At 41.1% G+C, this 18121-nt stretch overlaps 1 protein-coding gene across 2 annotated transcripts; it reads right to left on the bottom strand.

Annotated features, from left to right (window-relative positions):
• Positions 1–2805: 2805 nt before the first annotated feature.
• btf3.S (basic transcription factor 3 S homeolog) lies at positions 2806–14306 on the bottom strand. 2 transcript variants are annotated; one of them, XM_041576135.1, is made up of 8 exons: positions 14256–14306; positions 13705–13772; positions 12720–12900; positions 9367–9435; positions 7006–7119; positions 6152–6353; positions 5170–5226; positions 2976–3268 (listed from the first exon to the last, which is right to left on the bottom strand). In XM_041576135.1, exons 1-8 carry the CDS (start codon positions 14304–14306, stop codon positions 3222–3224), a joined length of 789 nt encoding a protein of 262 aa, XP_041432069.1. In that variant the 3' UTR covers positions 2976–3221.
• Positions 14307–18121: the final 3815 nt, after the last annotated feature.

Raw genomic sequence — 18121 nt, 5'->3', positions numbered from 1 at the left:
TTCTTGGTTGTCCATCCTCCTGGGAGCAGGACAATTGAAAAACTGATTGGATGAGTACAGCGTGCAGGGTTAAGCTGGATCTGGCTAATTATGATTAAGTGTCCTGGAGGCTGGAGCATTGTTTCCTGTGTCCCCTATCAAATACAGGGAAACAGATTTAACAGTGTATATCAAAAAAAAATCCTGTTTTCTTGGTCTTTAAAGGAACAGTATATGCCATAAAGTATTTTCTGGATGCTTTTACATTACCTGTCTGACTCCATGTAATGCTGCTTTATTTGTGCAGCAGGAGTCCATTAGCATTAGAAACTTTAACTGACAGGCTGAGATGGGACAGTCTGGTTGGCAAAACAGTCAGGTTAAGGAACTTCAACTAACAATTACAAAAACAAACCTCACAGCAAAAAACAAACATGACCTATAGGTAACTTTTAATATACATTCATATTTTAAGAATAAGTTTTTTTAGTATCAGTATCACTTTAAGTCAGTATCTGTAGGTGTTAGGTCACAACTGGGGTGATAAATGGCATTTCACCTACTAGTAGGGTTGCCACCTTTTCCTAATTTTGTTACCGCTGGTGGGGGGAGCGGCGAAAAAAAAGGGGTGGGTGTGATGTCAAAGGGGATGGGGCTATGATGCAAAAAGAGGCGGTGCCGCAGTGCAGAGCTGTGTGATATCAAAAAGGGGCAGGGGAATGAAGTAAAAAGGGGCGGGCTGCGGCACAGAGCTGTGAAGACAGGACAAAAGCAAGGTTTTACAGGGGATTGGGGCAGGCCAAGGGGGTCTTTTTTTAACGATATTACAAATTTACCGGCAGCTACATTGCCGGTAAGTTTGTAATACCGGGTGGCAACCCTACCTACTAGCAGTCTAACAAAAACCCTGGGTTTGGCAGATAGCAGGAAGACACTACCTGGCTCAATGAATAATGCTGAGGGCCAGCCGTAGAGTTTGAAGCAGGAAGAATAATGGTTTGGACTAGGGCCCGTTTCCAGTCCAGACCTTAACTGCGTATTGTGCTTTCTGGCAACAGTGTGGGGAAGTGTTTTTCCTAGTTTGGCACTAACACACACACCTCATATGGTGTAACAACTTGACTGGCCTGCACAGAGCCTTGACCTCAACCCAACTGAAACCTATGACAAATTAAAATTGCTGACTGAGCCAGGCCTGACCCCCCCCCCCCCAATATCAGTGTCACAACCTCACTTAAAGCGGTTAAAGCTGAAAAGAAGCAGAGGATGTTCTAGTAATACCATTGGTTTGGGTAGGTACCTGGATAGGTGTATCTTTGATTTAAATTGTTATAAAAGGAAAAATTGTAAGACAAACGCCTATTTTACTTACTTTCTGGTGCCTCATAGATACTCACTATGTTGTGCCCAATGGATTACATTTGCATTATAGCAGTGCTTATACACTTTTGTGGTTCAAGATAAGCCTTGGGGGAGACCAACCCATTTTCAGGACCTCCTTATCTTATAACAAGGTTACCAGAAAAGAAAATGTTTGATGCATCAGCCACTGACCTGTTAAGATGTTCATTGACGCAAAGATCTGATCGTCCGCATCCTCGATCGGACTTCTCCATCTCCCTACCTGTCACTAACCATTCAGATCAAATAAAGTAGTAAAAGAACAGATCAGACGATGTTCTGCCCCTGACAGCAATCGTACGACAGTTATGTCCAACCAAAGCTAGTGACAGTCTCCCACTGAATCGTACGATCGCGATACACGCAGAGATATTATCAGCAGCCGACAGAAATCTTTTAAACTGGCCCATCGACGAAACGACAGATCTCCGCGGGACGAAAAATGTCAGGACTCTCCACACACGGTCCGAAAATCATACGAATCGAGGATTCGTATGATCAGATCTTTGCGTCTATGGCCATCTTAAGACTGAGCATTCACATCTGATGAAATTATCAAGAAATGATCAGATGTAGGCACTCCTGGGTGGCTTAGCCGTTGGACATGTGTTTTTTTACATTAGTACATCTAAATTCACATATCAAATTATAGATTGCTTCCTCGATGAATGTTTTCCCAAACTGAAACTCCCAGATAATCTATGTGAAAGGGAGGTGCAGATGCCATGCATGACTTTGGGTTGCCTTATCTCTGAAATGGTACAGTAATGGTATGACGAGCCTTTGTTGGTGTTCCAATTGTAACAATGGATTTTAACTCTAAAGCTTCACTGGTGTGTTTCATCCTTGTTTGTCTAAGGGTTATTATTAAGGGCATCGTACGAAAGTTATGTCCAACCAAAGCTAGTGACAGTCTCCCTCTGAATCGTACGATCGCAATACACGCAGAGATATTATCGGCAGCCGACAGAAATCTTTTAAACTGACCCATCGACGAAACGACAGATCTCCGCGGGACGAAAAATGTCAGGACTCTCCACACACGGTCCGAAAATCATACGAATCGAGGATTCGTATGATCAGATCTTTGCGTCTATGGCCATCTTAAGACTGAGCATTCACATCTGATGAAATTATCAAGAAATGAAACTCCCTAAACTCCCAGATAATCTATGTGAAAGGGAGGTGCAGATGCCATGCATGACTTTGGGTTGCCTTATCTCTGAAATGGTACAATAATGGTATGACAAGCCTTTGTTGGTGTTCCAATTGTAACAATGGATTTTAACTCTAAAGCTTCACTGGTGTGTTTCATCCTTGTTTGTCTAAGGGTTATTATTAAGGGCATATTTCAGCAAAGGTCAGTTTAAAACTGGTATATAACCCTGCTAATGTATCAATTCTTTAGTAGTAGCTCAGATTTTCTTACAGCTATAATCCCAACCTTTTATTTTTTGCATGGAAATCAGATGTGCTCATCACATTACATGCAAATAGATTATAACATTGATGGTGCCATCATTCAAATTAGTAAAGGTCAGAGCTATAGATTCTACATTTAGATTTCCAGTCAACAAAGCAATTATACACAAACCTAATTCTTATTAAGTTTATTCATTTACATTTCATTTCCAGGACTGTTCACTTTATGTGGCTGCAAAGGTAAACGGCCTGATGAATGAAGTTACTGCAGAGCTGCTTATAGAAAGAATTTCAAATCTGTGGGGGTTTTTAATTTCAAAGGTCAAAAGGAAAAAACACACAAAAAGGCAATGCAGTCACATTATAAAATAGGAGCTCCGTCAGCTTTTCAAGTTTTGTTCCTTTTAGCTTCTTTTCATTCAGACCGATTCATTCTTTGAAGCCTCATCAAAGTTCTCAACCAGGTCTGCAAAAGAAAAAGAACAAATTACAGAATGGCTACAATTACAACAAAGCTCATGCGGATTTTTTACTCCGGCTCCAGCAGTCGGCAAATAGACTGTGTCCTGGTTACAACCAGTCAGGCTCCAGCCCCACAGCAGCGCTAATCACTCAGATACTGTACATGGCCATCCCCATAGGTCAGGGTTACCCAACAATTTTTAACCATGAGCCACATTCAAATGTTAAAAAGTCGGAGACCACTACAAGTATTAAATAATAAATTATTGTGCTTGACAGCTGACAGCCTACAGGAGGTTCTGTTTGACAGTACACATGGTTTTTATGCAACCAAAACTTGCCTCCAAGCCAGAAATTCAAAAATATAAACTTCTACTTTGAGGCCACTGGGAGCAACATCCAAGAGATTTGTGAATAACATGTTACTTGAGCCACTGGCTGGGGGATCACTGCCATAGGTAAATGTTTATATTACAGTTGTGTTCAGAACAATAGCAGTGAGTTTAGAAAAGTAAATAAAGCTCAAAATCCTTATAATAGCTTGTATTTCCATATACTCAAATGCATTGGGAACACTGCACATTCTATTCCAAATAGAAACATGAAGCAAAATGTATTAAATTTTGTGTTATTTCATTACAGAAAGTGAAAAAAGGGAATACTAGTCTGTTCCAAAAAAATAGCAGTGTCTGCATTCTTCTTTACAAATTAAGACATTCACTGAATAAACTGAAAAAAGTTTTCAAGATTTTGCTTTCCTTTGAATCACTGAACGGATATTTAGTTGTAGAAGATGTTGCTCATTACTGGTGTGTTTGGGGTCGTTGTCTTGTTGAAACTCCCATTTTAAGGGCATTTCCTCTTCAGCATAAGGCAACATGACCAAGTATTTTGATGTATTGAAACTGATCCATGATCCCTGGTATGTGATAAATAGGCTCAACACCATAGTATGAGAAACATCCTCATATCATGATGCTTGTGCCACCATGTTTCACTGTCTTCACACCTGAATTCAAGTGTTTGGGGGGTCATCTGTCTACAGCTCCTAGACCCAAAAAGAACAATCTTAATTTCATCAGTCCACAAAAAGTTGCACCATTTCTTTTTAGGCCAGTCAATGTGTTCTTTGGCAAATTGTAAGCTCTTCAGCGAGTCTTTTTCTCAACAATGGGACTTTGCGGGGGCTTCTTGGCTTCACATAGGCAAATTCTAGTTGTAACAGTATCACAGGTAACTTTACACCTTCTTTGATTCTCCTGGAGCGGACGATTGGCCGAGTCTCTGCCATTTTGGCTATCTTTCTATCCATTCGAATGGTAGTTCTCGGTTTTCTTCCGTGTCTTTCATTTCAAAGCATTTGAGATCATTTTAGCTGAGCAGTCCATCATTTTCTGCACTTTTATTATATGTGTTTCCCTCTCCAATCAACTTTTTAATCTAAGTTCGATGTTCTTCTGAACAATGTCTGGAACAATCCATTTTACTCAGAGAGAAATGCACTATAAGCAGTATGTACAACATTTGCTCCTTCCTTCCTTAAATTAGAATGAATGACCTCACTAATTGAACTCCACACTGATATTATTTGGAACAAGCTATTTTTAACACTGCTATTTTGAACAAGCCTCAATTAATGATTGAATTACACAGAATCAGCAGCATGCATGTCATGACTGTTGGTTTTCTATTACTCTTACACCTACTAGTAAATGATTTGCCATGTAGAAATATAATTTCTACCAAAAACAGTGATTGATCTGGTTAGTGATGTCAGACTGCTATTATTCTGAACACAACTGAACATTATCTGCACACATCCAGCTCATAAATCTAACAGACTATAAAGTATAACTGCTACAAAACACTGCACGCAATGAAACATTGAGTAGGGCTAGATCTTACCTGGAACTTCATCATCTTCATCCTCCCCAGAAGCTAGTGGTGCATTCCCATCCATAGCTGGAAAGAGAAAATTAAATAAAAAAATTAAAAGTGTGCTTAAAATAAATAGCACCCAGTGCTTACCCCTATATAATGTGAATAACTACTCTCTAAAGAGAGACCATATGGCTTAGATGGTCACACCATTAGCAAGTGAAGGCTAATTAGGAGAGTGAAAATATAGTGGGACCTAATACATGTACATCAGGACTGTCCAATCCTGTGAGCTTTTAGTTTCTAGGGGAAATTCTAAGGTGTTGTAGCGTGTATGCACCTTATTCTATTGGGGTCCCAGGGCAAATACCCCTCTGTCCTAAAACTGATATTTGCTGGGGGAAATTTGAATAGGCACATGCAGTCTTCTTAGAAGCACTGTTTTTTTCTTTTCTTTTCTAACTTGCATACATCGTTCATACCAAGAATAAAGATATGAGATGTTGAGTAGCCTGCTATGTAGCAAGCCATAGAAGTTGCAGCATCAAGTGATTATGCCATGTTAACTTCTTTCAACATACAAATAAACAGACAAATATATGGAAATGGTGGGCAATTTAAAATGCCCAATATTTTGTGCGCTATGGTTTCTAGAAAACCGCAGCCATAGTGGGATAGTGCCGATTATTGGGTGATGTTAGAGACAAATTGGTTAGTTTGTCGATTCCCCCCCCACACCCAAAAAAATAAAAATAAATACCACAAACATGATGGTGGATTGAAACTGGCAGAGGCAAAATGTGAAGAAAAGACTAAACAGAGGGGAGCTGTTTAATCTAACTACATACAGAATCTAGGACTGAACACTATTTAGATTCACAGAGAATTATTTCTCCCAAACACCCAAACAAACATTTCCTGCAGAAATGACAATGAAGCAAACAAGTATCTGCAGATTGTCCTCTATTTATCCAAGCTTGTCAGTGCATGTCTGGGACAGGTTACTTACATTGTTTAGGCAAAGCCTCTGCAAGTCTCCGCAAGCTGGTAAGGCTGTCTGCTCCAAGCTGGTTTAAAATGCTGGGCAACATCTCCGTGAGCTGCTTGGTCTCAGCATGGCCTGTAATGGTAAATGTGTTGGCCGCCAAGGAAGCCTGGACTTTGGGGTTGTTGAAGTGAATAACTGTCCCTTGGTTTGTAAACATATTCACCTGCAAACACAAGGCACATATCAATAGGCTTTCTTAAGAACAAAATGAAGATGACTGGGTATTGGGGTACTTCAGGCTCTCTATCTCAGCAGGACACCCCCGCTCCAGGTGCAACAAATGATCCAATAGCTCAATGGAACTGAGAGAAAGCACGCAATGCAGATTAACTGCTAAGTGATTTAAGTTTTTAAATCACTTAGCAGTTAATCTGCATTGCGTGCTTTCTCTCAGTTCCATTGAGCTATTGGAGGCTTTCTTAAGAGTTTGTACTCTGAAGACAAACTACATACAGCTAACTTTCACTGCCATCATGTTCACATTTAAACAAACTTAGAATATCACTCTCCGCATCATACTGGGACAATTTGCAACTGGTTTTCAGGTATCATTTGTGGTTTTTGAATATGAATACAAGATGGCCTGAGTAGAATATGAATATTAAAAAGTAACAATAAATTTGTAATCTTACACAGCATTTGTATTTAGATAGGGTCAGTGACCCCCATTGGAAAGCTGGAGAGTCAAACGGCGGCAATGCATATAATGGGCAATAATATAGTGCACCAGAAATTTAAAGGTGAAATAACAAATCCATGCTTAACTTCATATTTTTAGAACACCCAAAAGCAGAATATTGCAGCTCAGACATTACCTCCTCTATGCCAGAGATGTTATTCACACCAAGCTTTTTCAGAGAGAACTGGAGTTTCTTATCATCTGCAGTTGCTGTCCTGTGCACAACCTTCTTCTTTCTGCGAGCTGTTCCCTAACAAAAGAAAGAGAAATATTTACCAACAAAAAAAAAAAAAAAAGCCACAGTACTGTACATAAATGTGTGATTGGTTCAGTGACACAATACAGGCACTCTGCATTTAATACAAAAAAAATAACCCCCAAATAATTTTTTTTACAAATATGATTCATAGATGTATGTCACAATAACATATATCTAAGTAAGCATGTGACTGTTTTTGCTTTTTTTTTTTAGTGACTTTTGGTTATTTAAGGTGATCCAATATAGAAGTCGTTTTCAGGTGAACTTCCCCTTTAAGCGCTTAGCCTGGGCTACATCTAAAGCAATGAGTGCTGCCTGAGTAGTGCTTTCTGGTTAGCACTCTTTCCACAGCAGCGAGGGGAGACTGAACAATGGGGCCAATATTCTGTCTAGGATCGTCTCTGTTAAGCTAAACATTTAATACATTTTAAACTCCAGTGATAGTAGCTCTATGCCGGCAAGTTCAGAATGTTTCCTCTGGTCAGTGACATTATATTGTGGTTAAGAATAAAAACACAATATATAGTGAATAAAGTACCCACATTTGTAAAATATAAGGATATTATAAGTCACCAAGAAGTTCCATGACCATATAAAAGCTTGAGGCCAAAGGCTGAGTGCTTTTATACAGGTCATGGAACTCCAAGGTTACTTCTAATATTCTCATATTTTCCAGCAAGGGGTACTTTATTATAATACACAAGTTTTAGTGAGTCATGAGACAAAAATGACATCACTAGTCACCGTTTATAAGGATATAATTTAAAGGATATTCATGGCTTTTGTGTATTAAAAATGTATATGCACAAGCTATTGGTGACATAATGTACCCCTGCAGATGTAACAGAAGCTTTGCCTGCTGCATGAGGAAAAGAAAGGAATAGAATTAAAATTGGGTGAAAATGTTTAGTTATTTAGCCAAAAAGGCTGAGGGGATGTCTATTATAATAGCCACAACCCAACTTCCTCCTTTCCTCTAACCTCTGTATTAGTCAGTGACTTGAAGGGGGGCCACATGGGACATAACAGTTCAGTGAGTTTTCTTTTGAATCTGACCCGCATGCAAAGGATCAAAAGCAAAATAACTGAAAAGTAATGTCCCAGGTGTCCCTCCTTCGTGTGGCTAAGAGAGGTTAGAGAGCTGCAAAGGGGGAAGTTGGGTTATGGCTATTACAGCAATTAACGAGAAATAGCGCTGAAAGCAAATTTTAACATTTCCAAAGTGTAGTAGGTCTAATAGAAAAACAAAAATCATGAAGGGAAGGATATACTCACAGTTCACCCCAGTCTATACGTAGGTGCATGTAACAATCACAAAAAGTTAGTTTTCCTCCAAAAAATTACAGTACATTAGGATATTACAAGTGGAGGCCTAATGCGTTTTGTTCCTGTTGGGGCACTTACTCATAGGCTACTCATAGACTTATGAGTAAGTGCCCCAACACTAACTTTTGCTTTATTTTTTGGAGGAAAACTCAAAACAACTTTTTGCGGTTGTTATGGCTTCTATGTTAGACATTTGTTCGCTCCAGCCTTTATAGATGACATGTTTAGCGAACGTGCTCAGTGCTCTAGAGGTCTGATGAAAGATGCTGTTTAGGGGATACACTGGGTGATGCCGATTACCAGTAACATTACAGAAGAAATTAGATGGTTTTGTGCTAGCCAAACGAATGCAGGTTTAAATGAGATGCTTTTATGTAGTCACTACTACACAGCATGTAACAAATGTTTGGACCATGTAAATAGAATACCAAAGTATCAATGGATTATTATCTTAACCCATTGTAAAAAGTAGCTGACTATACAGCAGCCTAAAACTGTAGCAAGACTTTTGGAGCTGCACAGTCAGCTAACTGCATGGGACTAACAAGAAGCAGTGCTGTCACAGCAGTTTCTCTTGTGAGTGGGAATTATCATGGTTGAGCCGTGTGGCTGTGGCCTAACCCTAAATGATCCTGCTGTGTCCTATGTGTATAAACTGAACAAAACGCAGCATCTAGATACTTACTACTAGAAACATCAATGTAGTTCCTGGATAGACCCCACATCCTACTCTGCTTCCAGGAAATACTCATTTGTAGCAAAGAGACAGTGGTAAAAACCAATCTTTTTTTTCTTCGAGAGTTTTTAACAATGTAACCTTATACTGCAGCTCCCCACTTTGTATTAATCAGTTTCTATAAGGCATAATAAAGATGCTCGAATGTGAAAGCTCAAGAACATAGATGTACTCACCTTTCCACCAATGCGCACTTGTGCTTGCAGTTTGGCTAACTTTTCTTGATTCATGATTGTCTCTTTCATCTGAAAAAGAGAGAATGGTGTGTCAGAATGCATCACATACCCCTTCCTTCTATTCCATACACCAAAATTAAAGCACGGCCTGCAAGAAACTATTTTTGGACAGAACTGCTGGAATTTGTTGGTGCACAGACAGTTGGGGGGCTTCATATAGGACACTTCAAGCTAATTTCTTAGCATAATGTGATTTTCCATTGCGCTATCCCTCAGACAATGGGGTATATTTATCAAAGAGTGAAGTTAAGATATCTTCACAGTCCACTAGAGTGAAATTCTGCCACTCTCCATTCATTCCTATGGGATTTTGAACAGCATATTTATAAAAGGTTTAATTCTCACCCCCCCCCCACACACGTTATAAATTCTCTCTTAAAAATCCCATAGAAATTAATGGAGAGCGGTGGAATTTCACTCTAGTGGACTGTGGAGGTCTCTAACTTCACTATTCGATAAATATAACCCATTGTGTTTCCATTGTCACAGCTGAATTGTGCCATATTTTGTATTGTGTGGTTTGTAAAGTATAACACCATAGAAATCAGACCTGTAGAATGGCCAGTATCAACCTGGGATGTGCTTCATTCACGAGACTATTGGGCACACCACTGGTTATTCCAATCAAAAAGGAGGTGTGACTGTGTCCTACTTGAATCCAGATTACAATATACACACAATGATAGAATAAATAAGGCATTTAGATAGGTGCCCACTTTCACACATATAAGATAACAGAGTGAAATGGGCCACATGTCCCTTAAATGTATGTAAAAGCCTATAAGCAAGGCATAATTGGGTTAGTATAAGTTATAGGGGAGTTATGTCCAGAATCTACAATAGAGGGGATGTACAGCGAATAGGGAACAAATCCCCCAATCAGGTCAGTGGATGTTGGGAGTTAAGAAGTGGGAAATTCCTGTAGTGCCCTATTGCTAACACTGATATCAAACACAGCTACTCTGTACTGTCCAACCTGTAACCAGCGACTGGAGTCAAAGGACAACTCTCTGCATCACTAACAACTGCTCAATTAAACAAAACTGCTGACAACTGTGTGTTCTTTTCCCAATGGAAAGGTGCCAAACACTTTTTTCAATGGAGTTGTTTTTAGAGTATTCGCCATAAACAAAGACTTTTTCCCAATTGCTTTCCATCTTTTGTTTTATACCATTTCCCCAAAATTAAAGTAGAATGTTCCTGTCTCTAGTGTTTCAGTCTGGCAGCATCCAGGAGCATGGGAAACTATTACACCGTTTTCACCTTCTTATATATTTATAAATCGGCTGTGAAGAGAGGCATTCTAAATTGATACATTTAGTTGATCCATTTGTTATCTTTGTCCCTGCTGAGCAGAATCCCTGAGCTCAATTAAAGGCAGCTGTTAGGATTGATACAATGATTGCTAATATTCCACAGATACGGCTGAGAAATGTATCAACTAAATGTAGCAACTCTGAGAGGAGTAGGTCTGGTGCTGCTCATGTCTCCCTGGCACAGTTATTGCTGTTTCATGGCTGGAGTATGGGCAACTCTTATTGATCTGGGGATCATTGTCCTGCCAGGGCCCTGTCCTTAGCCAGTCACTCAAGCAATACAGGGGTAATGGACTCAACTAAAAGGGCTTGTTCACCTTCCATTTGTTCCATTTTGTTCACCAGAAATAGACTTTCTTCAGTTGCTTTACATTTGTTACCAATTTTCCAAAATTGAAGTGTAAACGTTAACGTTCGTGTCTCTAGTGTGTCTGGCAGCTCAGTGATCCAGGAGCATCTGAAAGTGTAAGGGCAGAGACACCCGGTCAGATTTGGGGAGATTAGTGGCCCGGCGACAAATCTCTTCTTTCGGGCAACTAATCTCCCTGAACTGTCTTCCCGCCGGCTAAAATGTAATTTGCCAGCGGGATGGCACTCAGGAGCGCTTCATTTTCTGAAGTCACGAGGAAACTTCGGGCGACTTCGGAAAACTAAGCAATCTGAGTGGCATCCCGCCAGCGATTTCCAGTTTAGCTGGCAGGAAGAAAGGGAAAGGCAGTTCATGGAGATGTCGCCCCGAAGAAGAAGAGATTTGTCATCGGGCCACTAATCTCCCCGTGTGTCTCTGCCCTAAAGCTCCCCATAGACGCGACTATTCTACTTGCCGAACGACCGATTTTAGGGAAGTCCGACCAATCCTTCAAAATTATCGTGTGGTTAGTGGGATTCGAACGATCGTACATCTTACGATTTTTCCGCCGACATCTGTCAGGAAATTGATCGGCCAGGTCAAAAAATCTTTGTCGGTCCCAGTGCAATCTATCTATGTTTGCAGGGCCAAGCAGGCAGCTCCCCTTTGTTTTCCTGGCAAATTGGTCGTTTTAGTTGTTGGTCAATTCGTACGATCGTTCTGAGAAGATCGTGGTCTCACAATCAGGATCTGATCTTTTAAAAATCTCAACATCTATGGCCAGCTAACAGTTTCAGATGCTCCGGGATCACAGCTGCCGGAAGGACACACTAGAGACACGAACATTCCACTTTACGCTTCAATTCTGGAAAAATTGGTAAAAATAAAATGTAAAGCAACTGAAGAAAGTCTATTTCTGGTGAACGAAATGAAAACAAATAGAAGGTGAACAAGCCCTTCTAGTGGAGTCCATTAACCCTGTATTGCTGGCGTGAATGGCCAAGGACAAGGCCCTGGCAGGACAATAAGAGTTTCATACTCCAGCCATGAAACAGCAATAACTGAGCAGCAACAGCAGGCCCTGGTCCTTCTCTCACAGAGTTACCCCTATAGTGGCCCCACACTGCCTCTCTAAGGGCCCCTTAGACAAATTGAAAGAATGACGTTAGACGCCCATATTATAAGGAATACACCAAGATACAGGCTGAATAAAGAATTGCATCCGACAAATTCCAGTTGAGGAACAGTAAGAAAGGAAACGTACACGAGGAAGCGGCCTGAGGGGCTGCAGTACAACGCGCTGACAGCAGGAGCCCCACAGTATCGCTCACGTGCGGACGGGCAGTTCCATACAAGGGGCGGGGGGGTCCATGGATTCTGTCACTCTGGGACACTGACACTACAGAAACAGGGCTCAGACCGGGCAGTGACTGACACAAATCCGCACTATCCAACAGAAAGGGCCAGTTATTCAAGCTTATGACTCCCCTTAACAACAAGCACAAACCTCTGGTAACGCAAAAGGCCCCCCACATTATTACTGTACCACCTATGGCCTCTCTCAGTCCCTACTACAACCTGCCCTGGCGCTCACATGCAGCTCCTCTCGCCCTCCGGCGTCCACTCACCTTCTGAAGGCTGACAGCGGGCGAATCTGGTGAACGGACCGGGTTTAAAGGCTTCCTACGGAGCCGCGGGACGGGGCGCGCACACACGCGGGGAGAAGATAAAAACCAAGAGGGAGGGCCGGAAGTGGCGTAGCGCCTCACGTGACCTACCTCCCGCCTCTGCCTTGCTGTGATAGAGCAGTGTCAGGCATAACTTTAGTAGGGAAGGAAGTGCTGTTGGTAATAGTGTGCCACCCATTAAAATGGTGGGCAAAACTACAAATCTAGGTCAATAGAGCAGTGTTTGTCGGTCTTTTTAGTTCAAGTCCTTTGTGGGGCATCAACATTTGGTCAGGGAGAAACAGATTGAGATGTCTGTGTATGTCATTCAACAAAGTAACAAGAATGTGTCTAACATAATAGCCAGAACACTACTTCAGGCAGAAACTAATCAGTGGCTTGAGGGGGGGGGCACATGGGTCATAACTGTTGTTTTTCAATCTGAGCTGAATGCTGAGGATCAATTGCAAACTCACTGAACAGTTATGTCCCATGTGGGCCCCCTTCAAGTCACTGACTAACTCAGAGTTAGAGAGCTGAAAAGCAGGAATTAGTGTTCTTGCTATAATGTTAGACATCCAGTCACTCCAGCCTTTATACATTACATTTTTGCCTAACTATATTAGAAACATTTTTTATTTTGCACAGCCTATTTACACAGTGTTAGTTTCACACTGAACTGTTCCTTTAATCCCAAATGGTTGTAGGACTGTTGCACACACTTCAAAAAAGGAGATAATGCCCTGGTGCCAACAGAATATATATATAGAAATTTGTAGAAGGAGAGCTGTTGCACGCAAGGGACTCTTGTCTGAAGGTAAAAAAATATATTTTATTTAGATCGACGTTTCGACCCTCAGTGGGGCCTTTATCAAGATACATACAACTGGTTTATCCCACACATTTATAGCCACACATGTGCACCTCCCCCACAAACCACCCCTACCAGAAAGTGTCCAATTTCAAGCCAACAAGTCCCATGATCCTCACTGGGATGGTGATCAATGCTGCCACCTAGGGGTAAAAACATAGAAATGTCCCAAAATGTATAAAAATAAATACTTTTGTTTATCAGATAAAAACAATTTCAACGTTCATCCAAATAGGATACATAGGAGCAGTATTCATTTAAACCCTTAGGGGAAACGGTATTGAGTTTCTTAATCCAAAAGGTTTCTTTTTGCAATAGTAGGCGGCAACAGTCGCCTCCTCTTCTTGGGGTGGGGATGGTGTCCATACCCATGAAACGGAAGGTAGGAGGACCATGACCCTTTTCTAAGTAGTGTTTATATAGGGGAATGTCAGTATGTCCTTTTTCAAAAGCAGCCCTCAGAGATGACCTATGGTTTCCCATACGTTCTCGGATGGTGTTTTGAGTTTTACCTACATAAGTTAGTCCACATGGACATATAATATAAATTACATGTGTAGTGGTACATGTTATACGATGTCTAATCTCTGTCTGCCTGCCTGTATGTGGGTGATAAAAATATGTACCTGTAATCGTATTCCTACAGGTTGTGCAGCCTGCACATCTGTAACATCCATTTTTAAGTGGTGCCAAACATAAAGGGGTCACATTATAACATTTTAGAGGGTCTGTGGGCATCAAAATATCTTTAAGATTCTTCCCTCTTTTAAATCCCCACATTGGTTTTTGTTTTAGAATGTTTGGTAAATTGTTGTCACTGGCTAAAATCGACCAATTTTTGTTAACAATATTTTTAATGACAGGTGTGGCAGAATTATACTGGGTAGTGATTAACATTCTTTTTGGACTATTCTGTGTTTCTGGTATGTCTCTAGGCGTACAATTCAGGGCTTTATTCATTGCTCGATCTAAAGTATATATATAGGAAGGCTGAACTCAGGTAGGCAGTTCTGGACTGTTATTTCCCTGGTGTTCCAAGCAGGGTGCCACTGGAGCATTGGGGGCCTACCAAGAGTAGGGCCCCCTCCCGACTTCCAAACTGTCAATGCCATGCATCACTGCCGTGTCACATCTTCTTTTCTTTAGGCAGCAGCCGAAGAGGGTAGCAGACATGGCCAGTGGGGTCCCATGAGTGCCAGGGCGCACCAGATTTTTTCCCGGTGTCCTGCCATCCCAGTCCAATCCTAAATCCAAGTACACATAGGCCCAAACAGCCCCCAGCCCACTAAGTATTGACTGTCTATGGCATCTTAAAACAGCCCCTCTGGCATTTGCCAGAATCAACAGATTACCAATCCAGGCCTACACATAGCCAGATATAAAGCACCAGTCTGTGGCAGACTACTATAGCAAATATTATATTTGACAGGCTTCTTTTAATGGAACAGTAACATCAAAATATGAAAGTGTATTCAAATAAGTAAAATATAGTACTGTTCTCTGCAAAGATATACAGGGCTGGAACTAGGGGTAGGCAGAAGAGGCAGATGCCTAGGGCACAAAGGTGGAGGGGCGCCAGGCACATACCTCTTCTGCCGCCTTTCCCTAGCTCAGACCTGTGCGTCCTCCACCCGTTGCAGCTCCTCTTGTCTCTTTGCATGTGCCTGCACTCTTCCGTACGCATACCTGCTTGTGCTCAGACTCTTGAGTTCCCCACAGTCGGCAACTACTCAATAATCCTCTGCGTGCTTGTGTGTGGTTCCGCACATGCGCACGCACTTTGCATGCACGCACGCTTGAGGAGGGGGGCGACATAGCCAGCCGGGTTGCCTTGGAACGGCCGGCTGGCTTGGCCCGGCACTGCTGATATAACAGGTGCGTTTGCTTCAGAAAGACTATCATAGTTTATAGAAACTGCTGTGTAACCAAAGGGGCAGCCATTCAAAAGAGAAAAGGTACAGGTTACATAGCAGATACCAGATAAGCTCAGTAACATACCTCTGTATTCTACAGAGCTTATCTGTTATTTGCTGTGTAACCTGTGCCTTTTCTCCATTTTAACAGCTTGAAAGGCTGCTCCCTTGGCACATGGTAGCTTATTTATATAAACTATAGAAGGGTTTCTGAAGCAAACATGCCGGTTTTACTAGCGCAGAGCAACACTACATTATATTTCAATTATAATGTAACACTTTCTTTTTTGGTGTTACTGTTATTTTAAAGGGCAAAGTAAATGCAAGGTGATACAAAACCATTGATATAGAATTGTCTCTATTCTGATAAAAGAAGAAGACTCCAGGACACGAGTGACCCATCTCCAAAGCATGAACGTGGCCATCCCAATCATCTTTTATTTCAGTCCATCTGAAGACTCTGAGATAGAAAGGCATGCCAATCAACATAACTAAGTTCTTTGTTGAAGAATGTGTATGACTACTATTTTATGAGACTGCACAAGAAGACTGATCACCCATAGCTTATTTGTTATTGTTCTACAATGAGGAGCTTTTGCATATGTTGTTGATTTCCCTGTTGGAGATAGCAGCTGAGATATGAATTGTAAACATTCAGATGGCTGCAGAATAGTCCTAGCCCTGCTGGCCTCAAAATTGCAGAAAGATAGACCACTCAGTATTTTGTTGTCTTGGAGTGATAATGGACTTTAAATTATCTGAGCATTATATGGTTTTGACTACCATCACCCCAAATCCTGGACATAAGCATAGGTGGGGTATTAGCCTTTATAATATGCAGTCTGAAAACTTTGTTGGGAGTCCTACAGACTTTGACGGGACCTATTATTCTCCTGTGAGATAAGCATACTGTACCTAAAAGCACCAGACATAGGTTGCCAGCTGGGAAGTGTACTAGAAGCTGCACACCCTTTTTATATTTGACCTGGCCTTACTGTAGTGTGATGGGGGCACCTGTCACTGCAGAATAAGAAACACTGCTGCAAAGAGAAGACATGTAACATCTGTATTTTTAATTTTTTTCTTGCAAAACCAGTAACACCAAAAAGTGTAACTATTTTACATGTGCCAATTTTTACAGTTAAAAAGGCTATTCTGCTTTCAATATTTTTTCAGTTCAGTGGTTTCAGATAGTTCACCAGAGATACTGCTGAGAAATGTACCAACTAATTGTATGAACTAAATGTAGCAAATTGTAACAGTTCAGAATCTGCACCTAGATCACTGAGCTGCCAGACTAGAGACACTAGAGACACGATCATTCAATTTGAAACTTCAATTTTGGAAAAACTATAAAAAATAGAAATCAATTAAAAAAAAGTATTTATTTCTGGTGAACAATAAGAAAACAACTAAACTGTAGAAGTGTTTGGGAGGAGAACAACTTTGTTTTCCATTCCTTGTATCCATTCATCCTGTACCTACGAATAAAGTATCTCTTGACAAAAATGTCCTATTTTATATGGGAGGTGCTTTATTTCTGTAGAGAGGCACAACCACAAATACTATTTCATGCCTGTTTATCTTCCTTTATAAGAACTAAAATTCCTGTATACTAGTCACTTAGCTGCTATATGTTAGGTACGCATGCGGAGGGCCGTTTCTGAGGTGGCTCCTGCAATGGAGTCTGGGGGAGACTGTAACGCTAGGGCGGAGAGCGCACTGGTAAAGCCAAATTTCCAGTTTAAAAAGGAAATACAGCTCTTAAAGGTACCAGGAGCATCTTTTTGCAGCACTGCAGTCTAGTTTCCGTTTGAATGGCTGCCCTAATGGTTAACGTGGCTTTATTATATAAACTAGGGATCCCCAACCTTTCTTACCTTTGAGCCACATTCAAATAAGTCCCCGGTGGTACCAGATAAAGGCTGTGATTGGGTATTTGATAATACCTATGTGGGCTGGCAGCCTACAGGAGGCTCTGTTTGGCAGTACACCTGATTTTTATGCAACTAAAACTTGCCTCCAAGCCAGGTTTTAGGCCACTAGGAGCAACATCCAAGGGGTTGGAAAGCAACATATCACTTATAAGCAACTAGTTGAGGATCACTTATACAAACTGTAGCAATGCTTCTAAAGCAAACACCCAGTTGTCACCAGCACAGAGTAGTAGTGTATTTTATTCAAATATATACACAATGTAAGTGTAGTTTTGCACTCATTTTGGTGTACTGTGTCTTACCTAAGTTTTCTGTGATTCTTCATTCCTCGGTTTATCTGGTTTCACCATAGCGTTCCTTGTATGTTTCTCCCACAGCACATTGATTATACAGGGCTTAACTACCACTCACTTGAATAATGACGCATGCAACAGTTTTAAGGTAAGTCTGTGATGAGCACAGCTTTATTAATAAGAATATGTTATCTCTATATTATTCTCTATATTCATATACAGAATTGTATATGGCACTTGTAGAAACAACAAACTTACACTCGCACACCCTGGCCGTCCAGAAACAAACGAATCCCAGGTGCTCGATGAGGAGGAATTGGGCAACCTCAAAAGCGGCGTAGACACAGAA

This window comes from Xenopus laevis, chromosome 1S (assembly GCF_017654675.1).
Source record: "Xenopus laevis strain J_2021 chromosome 1S, Xenopus_laevis_v10.1, whole genome shotgun sequence".
NCBI classification, from domain to species: Eukaryota; Metazoa; Chordata; class Amphibia; order Anura; family Pipidae; genus Xenopus; species Xenopus laevis.
Note: the sequence above shows the minus strand (reverse complement) of the source record. Positions and strands in the feature narration are given on the sequence as shown.

What these genes read in the sequence shown, in the direction of transcription:
- btf3.S (XM_041576135.1), bottom strand. Translation starts at nt 14,306, where the DNA reads ATGGATGTTACAGATGTGCAGGCTGCACAACCTGTAGGAATACGATTA. An exon ending in ACATCTCTGGCATAGAGGAG is followed by an intron (nt 6,354 to 7,005) that starts GTAATGTCTGAG and finishes TTGTGTTTGCAG; the next exon opens with GTGAATATGTTTACAAACCA. An exon ending in AGAGGCTTTGCCTAAACAAT is followed by an intron (nt 5,227 to 6,151) that starts GTAAGTAACCTG and finishes TTCTCTTTCCAG; the next exon opens with CTATGGATGGGAATGCACCA.